The 7,372-nt window shown below is 38.7% G+C and overlaps 1 protein-coding gene across 1 annotated transcript; it reads right to left on the minus strand.

Moving 5' to 3' along the window:
• Positions 1 to 4,032: 4,032 nt before the first annotated feature.
• On the minus strand, positions 4,033 to 6,963 carry LOC137748357 (calcium uniporter protein 3, mitochondrial). The gene is made up of 2 exons (XM_068488502.2): positions 6,293 to 6,963; positions 4,033 to 4,886 (listed from the first exon to the last, which is right to left on the minus strand). Exons 1-2 carry the CDS (start codon positions 6,866 to 6,868, stop codon positions 4,392 to 4,394), a joined length of 1,071 nt encoding a protein of 356 aa, XP_068344603.2. The 5' UTR covers positions 6,869 to 6,963; the 3' UTR covers positions 4,033 to 4,391.
• Positions 6,964 to 7,372: the final 409 nt, after the last annotated feature.

A 7,372-nucleotide genomic window follows, 5' to 3' on the forward strand; every position in this document is an offset into this window, starting at 1 on the left:
CACCTAAGGATGCCGCACTCAAGACCTTCTCCTCGAGTAGAAACAATTTTTTTGCGGCTAGATTGGTAGGAATGCGGTGCTGCAGGGTACCCTATTACATGATAGTATTACAATGTGGATAATGTTAGGGAATCAAAATTTGTAAACTAAATGATATGTCGTCAATAAGAATGAGCACGTTTATCAGTGCTTAAGTAATAATCAAATCATCAACTTCTACAATATTTTTGAAAACCTATATACTTGTTTTAAGCGAGGGGTACACTTTTCAAAAAAGTTATACAAAATTTTATTTTCAAACTCATTCACTCATGTTTTTCACCCCTCCGGAAATTTAGTGGTAGAGCTCATGTTGTCAATGAGTATTACTGACAAAAGCTGACATGTAGGAGGATCCCTCCTTTCAATATAAACGTTCTAACTTTATTTTTAACTGCAATTTACTTATACTTTGACATCACTTGTGTGACAAGTGTTCAACCACACTCACTTGCTCACTCTAAAATTAGTTACTTCAGGTTTAAATTGGTTCACAATTACTACATCACCATCACTTTATGACTTTATTATTTTTCAAGAATCAACTAATACAACACGATTCAAGTGTTCAGATGAACATTTCAAATTGAGTGTCAATGAAAAAAAGAATTTATCGTTGAATAGGGTGTCAATGAAAAATCTTTATGTGAGCTGCAAGCCTGCAACTGTTGCCAAGTGAAGACTTTGTTTGATTCTATTTTCTTTACCCTTAAAAGCACTTGAAGCCGATACATTTGAATGACCCCTCCCAGTGACCACTTTAACTTTCCCCGTGACCAAAAAGAGACCAGTAACTTGGAAACAACAGATAGTCGTCTACAGTTGATCTTTATTTTGTACAAGTCTATTAGCTATAATATTCGAACTGAAAATCTCGAGCACACGGATGGCCATCTAAACTACGAATGAGCTTCTTGAATTAAATTGTGAACTTTACTGATGATAGGGAATTTAGGCACTAAGATTGTCAAGGAGGAAATTTGAGATGATTTTGGTGCGGGATTTCGATTTTTGTTTTTCACACCAACGTGATATGTGGGTGTTGACCTTAAAAATTACTAAGCCTACGTGGCACGCAGGCCGAGTAATTAATAAGCTAACTACATCCTTCGGTTGTGTGCGGGGCGTGCCAACTTGTCAGCCGAGCTCGGCCAAGGAGTAAAATGTGTTGATGTTGCATTGAGCGCTGCTGACTTCTTGATCTTGCGACTGCGGCCAAGGAAGGAACACGGCTCGGCCTTCGGGTTCTAGAGCCTGAAGACAAGGCTGCTAGCTCTGCGAAGTTCAATATCAGATTCAGCTTTCAATGTGCCGAATGTAGTAACCTGTAACACCTCACTTCGTCGAGATGGCTAATGAGATGACCTCTGCCAATAAGGATTCGAAAATCATTCTCGACCAAGACTTGGATAGATAACCAATTGGTCTCGACGTAGTGTTGTTTATCCAAACTGAAGGTGCTCCGAGAACGGCTGATTCTACGGCAACAGTGCTATTTATCCAAACTGAAGATGTCATCGGTTGCCTTTATAGTACTATTTATCCAAACTGAAGGTGTGTTAGCGGGAAAAAAAAAAATAATCTCAAGATGTTTGAGAGGTTTGCGCAGGGCAATTTGTGTGTTGAATTGAAGAGAGTTGAATGGTGCACTCCCCCCTCTATTTATAGCATCAAACCTTCTTTCGATCAATCTAACACTTTATTCGGATTAGGACTCCTTACCCCAATCCAATCTTTTGTCGACTAGTCCTACTTCCATCAGGACTTTGAACTCAACCCCTATCAGGCCATATTCATTTCCAAGTTTCAACATCTTCATTATGTCGAGACTCCTTATTGTATCAGGACTCAACTACCCCATCCGTCTGACTGGAGGACTCCACTTCCTGATAGGACTCGGCCAGCCTTGGCTATGTGGCCCATGAATTGGATAGCCCACAACGACCCATGAGCAAGGCTTCCGGGCTGAGAACAATTCTAAACTCGGCCCGAACCAGTATTCCGGGCCCAGGCTCGGCCCAAACTAGTATTCTAGGCCCAAACAGTGGGTTTTCAAAATTTCCACACGTAAAAAAAAGCTTAAAATGATTGTAGCAAAACATTAAGCCTCATATATTATGGTAAAAGTTGGAAACAACTAATGACAGGCTAATAGCATTTAGGTAGGCTTAATGTAAGCTCATGGATAAAGTGCTTTTAATTTCCAACTTCATAAACTTTCGCCCATGATTATGATATAGATAAAAAAAAATTAAATAAAACAGAAATGCTAATGAGATTCTCTTAAAGTAAATTATTCATGAATTATCTGTTACTATAAAGTTTAACGTTAATTCATGTCAACCTAATAAAATATTATGTCAAAAACAAAGAATACATGAAGATTCTTACTTTTGAGAAAGCCTCTTTAGTATTTCTCTTAAATAAAGTTTAAAATACTTTTCATGGAGCACCTAATAGTGCTTTTTGAAAAGAAAAAAAAAATACTCACTGTTTATGAAAAAAACAAAATAAAAAAAATTCTTTAGTAATGCATGAGTTTAAATTTGGATAGCATTATTCATACTCATTTTTACCTTTCACACATTTTTATTAAACTTTGTCTATTAATCATCTTTAATTTATTCAATTTGAAAAGCGGAAATTGAGAGTGGTGTGTAAGACCTAAAAATAGGTACGTGGATAGCACCACTCTTAAATTGTTGTCTTTTGGATTTTTAGCTATTGTAAAATCAAATTCAAAACCGTAAGTTCATAAGAAATTAGAATTAAAAATTAAAATGCTTGTTTAACACTTTGTCTATTTGTACCGTTTAGTATTATAGTAGTGATATTCCTCTTCACTTATAAGTGAGATTTATAGGTCTTAAGTACAATTCTAGCTATAAGCGAATTTAAACCACATTATTCCTAATCTATTTTGAGGCTAAACTTACCCCTTCTTCATTCGTATAAATAATATCATTTGTTTTTTTAAAAAAAAAACCAACACTTTGTCTATTTGTGGAAGTTCTTTCGGTGGTAAAATATCCAAAGTCTAGATACGTGGTGCTTTTCTTTTAGTTGCCCATTTTAAATCTACCCAATATAAAAGACAAATTAAATAAAAGTTTTCCAGCTTCAATATCCAAAGTTTAGATATGTGGTGCTTTTCTTTTAGTTGCCTATTTTAAATCTACCCAATATAGAAGACAAATTAAATAAAAGTTTTCCAGCTTCAATTTCGTAGTTGTAATTTGTAAATCATGAACCGTTAAAAAACTAAGGGGGCGTTTGTTTGCCCTCACTAACTGTCACTGGACTGGACTGCCTACACTAAAGGCTTCACTAAGAGGTCTTAGTGAGACCCCCCAAAAACTACGGGATTGCTAGTCCCATCTCCCTCTTCTGCAAGCAGTGCCGTGCGAACCCTCCTTTGCGCCTTTTCGTCACCGTGTCTGCTAGAAAACTCACCTTCATCTCTCTAAAACAGAAGTCAGAAGTCATAGAAGATTTTCCATTGAAGACTGACCTTCATATCTCTACAAAAACCAAGAACGGAAAAAAGGGGAAAAAAATTCACTTCTTGCGCAATCAGTAGAGAAAACAAGAAGGAAGAAAATAAGGGAATCCACAGTTCTCTGCCCACTACCAACACCTCATCACGACCAGTTCAAGAACCAAGTCGTATATAGGTTCAACCACACCCTCAGTGGAGATAGAGATGTTGGGGATTTTAAGTGAATTTTTGGGGTGGGGGATGAGATGGGTTTGTTGGAAAAGGAGGTAAGGAAGATTGAGGATTTTAGTTGCATCATTGGTGAGGCAAATGGAGAGACTCTCTGACATCACTTTGGTTGCATCGCTTGTTTATGTTAGAGAGAGACGGTGGGAGGGAGAGAAAGGGCCGGTGGGTGGGAGGGACAAAAATGGGGAAAAAGGGAAGGGGGGATGGAGAGGGGGAAGGTTACTGGGATTGGACGGATGATTCTAGAAGAAAAAAAAGCAAAAAGATAAAGTAAAAATAAAATATTAATTAATATGTATTAATTAAATATAAAATATTTTAATATTGCAATCCTGCATCTTAGTCCGACACTGCATCAAACGCTTTAAGCTAGTCCAACTTAGTCTAGTTTAAGTCAGTCCAGCTTAGTCCCTGCAGCTAGTTCAGTCGGAGACAATCTGATGCAACGAGCGCACCCTAAATACCTAAACACTCTCAACATCATTGTTTACATAAAGCCGGTGACTAAATTTCTAAAGTTAAATTTGCGGGGAAGGGAGGGGTGTTAAAACAAAATCGTAGTTTTCCAATCAATTATATTGTTGTTTTTTTTTTTTGTTCTATTACTTTTATATTTTTTCTTTAACTAATGTACTGAACCAGATTGCTTCCTCTTCGCCCCATCAAAAGCAGTTGTCGCGGTCATTTCTGATGAATCCGACGAGTCCGGATAACATGCTTTACGAAGCTCGTCATACCTTCCGACATCGAAATTCTCAAGCTTCATGAGGCGCTTCTGCTTAGCCTGAAACCGGCTACGGTAAAACCCTTCGAAAGAGGGCTCTATTGACGTCCTGAGGAAGAAGGCGTATCCAGCCATGAAATACATTGAAGTAACGTAGAAGCAAATGGGTTCCATGATGTCCCATGAGAGCTCCCAGAATGTGAGCCTCATGAATCCGGCTGTTTGGACGACCAAACAGCCAAGACCGCACCAAAGCTCCTTTCGGACAAGGGACTTCGCCTTTCTGTCTATCTCAAACTTGTGCCTCTCCATGCCTTCCAATTCCCTAATTCTGGGGTCATCGGAGTCGGGTGGTGTTCCTGGAATGGGAATTAGTTCTTGAATTGCTTTGGCTACCTGCAGTAACCAAACAGTTTGAAACAATTGGGTAAAGCATGCTCAGCCTATCACTAATTAATCCTCACCAAAAACAGGAACAGCTTTTACAAAATAAATAAAAAATTAACACAAAAACCTATGTTTTCAAATAAGTTTTCAAAAACAATAAAAAAACATTATGGGTTGTGGGGAATAATTTATAAATAAATTTCGAAGTTATTTTAGGATATATGGAATTCTTCTCTAATATACCAGAATTAAATCTAACGACTTTAAATAATGAAATATGCCACACATGCTCCGGAATATTGTAAGTCAGATCCCTTAGGTTGAAGAGTGATGCAAGCAAAAATATAAATATACGGGGGCAAAGTGGATAACCCCCAAGCCTAATTAGGTATGCAGAAAAGCAAATCCGAGAAGTAAATCTGCAAGCTATCGTTACTAAGGTATGCGGACCAAATACAAATCCATAGACAAAAGCAAATCCAAGACGTTAATCTGCAAGCTATCATTACTTAAAGAAAAGCATTTCACTTAAAAAAAGCACTTTTCCTATTTCAAATATTCCCACTTAAAAAAAGCACGTTTCCTATTTCAAACATTCCCGTAATGTTTGTTGAGCTCAGCAAACGCTTTACCACCACCCAAAAAAGAGAAACAACCACACCCAGCATTTCAAACTTTATGCCACCCAAAACAGTAAAACACTAAAACACCCTCTGATTTTCTAATTTGAGAAAAATATACCCCATTTTTTTTAAGAAAACTAACAAAAAAATTTTATTTTTATTTTTAATGAAAAATAACATGGTATAAATAGTATCAGAAAAAAATAAAAATGTAATTTTTTTTGTTAAAAATGAACAACAATGTTTCATCGAAACTCCTTCTTTTTTTTAATAATATATGCCCCTTTTAAATAATTTCTTCCTATTTTTCATCTACACCGTGCCGCAAAAGATACCGCAGATCATAATAGAATATCGCTCGTCTCCCACCCCAAAAAAAAAAGCCACCCAACAAAAATGCAATTTTCTTCTTTTATTTTTTTGTTAATTTTAATATTATTATTTTTAATTCACTGGGTCTCCTCCCAAAGATGAAAAACAAAATCTGCCACGGTGAAAGACTGACACCCATTTCACGTTTAAAGGTCTCGCCTGTTGAAGAAAACAAAATAAAATCATAAAAATTATATCAGTTTTCGGAATTTCCCATATCACACTAAATAATATTCACTGCTCGCAAATTTAATTCACCCTCTCGGCCATCAAACCAAGATCACCACAACAATTATCTGAATTTCTGAAACACCAAAAAATTATAAAAATAAACAACAACAAAAATTAAATTCAAATTCCAAAAAATAAAAAAACGATAATTTAATTGGGACTTAAAGAATTAAGAAATTAATTTTTTACCTGTTCAGGCTTCAAGCAAACGGAATTTCCCAATACGATGACGGAGCCGTTTTCGTCCAGCGATTTCGCAAACCCCAGACCCATATCCGGATCCGCGCAACTTTCTCTGCAGATCCGAACAAACTCCGAATACGATACCCAGCTTTTCCGGACTTCTCGAAGCTTCGATTTCACCGTCTCCAGCTGGGCCACCCTCAGCAGCTTCTTTGTTTCCTCCGTCGTCAATCCCGATTTTGCCCCCGGCGAGCTCTCCGGCTTGGGCTCCGGCGGAGCCAAACCGTCCAATCGGATCCGATCCTGGCCAATGGCCATGACTTTGAGCTTCTCCATTAGGTTTTCCCCCATCGGCAAAGACCAGATCGCTGGCTTCTGGAAATTCCCCGCCGACGGTCTCTTGTGGAGGAACCTCCGGAACATGGCATTGTCACCCGGGTCGGGCGCGATGCTCGTCTCGCGGAGCTTGGGAGCAGGTCGGGTGTGGACCGCCGACGACGAAATCCGGCAGTTTCTGAGGGTTTGGGTCGACGCCTTGGAGATGTTGAACAGACGCTGGGCTAGGGTTTTCTTGAACGCCATTGTAGTAATCTGGAGAGAGAAAATCGAGAGAATTTTAGAGAGAGAAAGAGAGCCGTTGAAGCTTTGTACTGGTTATTGAGCACATCAACAATGGAGGCCTCTGGCTCTTTATATAGGTGTCCCAATTGACTGGACGACAACGATATTTTGAAACCCTCGCGATTGTTTCACGAGTTGCGAGAATTAAAATCGGGAGAAATTTCGTTTTGCGCGGCTCCCCATGACTCTAGCGATGAACTTATCCCTTACGTTCTGGGCATATTCATTTTATCCGTATATCTCGCTCGTACCAATTTATCGTACCGTGTTCACGGGTGATAAGATCAGGGGTTGGTGGATTACTCACCGTCCACGTGGATGGTTCGTTTCCAGCAGCGTGACCTTCTCGACTGCGGACGGTCGGATTAGATGACTTTGGTTTTCTGTTTGATGTTGACTGGTGTTTGTGTGGACTAGCGAGGTGGAGTGGCGTGATGAACGCGTGGAAGGTAGAGAGACGTTATT

This window comes from Pyrus communis, chromosome 2 (assembly GCF_041283825.1).
Source record: "Pyrus communis isolate YQ-2024b chromosome 2, ASM4128382v1, whole genome shotgun sequence".
Taxonomy (NCBI): domain Eukaryota; kingdom Viridiplantae; phylum Streptophyta; class Magnoliopsida; order Rosales; family Rosaceae; genus Pyrus; species Pyrus communis.

Coding starts and splice junctions, on each gene's coding strand:
- LOC137748357 (XM_068488502.2), bottom strand. CDS start 6,868: ATGGCGTTCAAGAAAACCCTAGCCCAGCGTCTGTTCAACATCTCCAAG. Junction 4,887..6,292: donor TTTGCTTGAAGCCTGAACAG/GTAAAAAATTAA, acceptor TGGTTACTGCAG/GTAGCCAAAGCAATTCAAGA.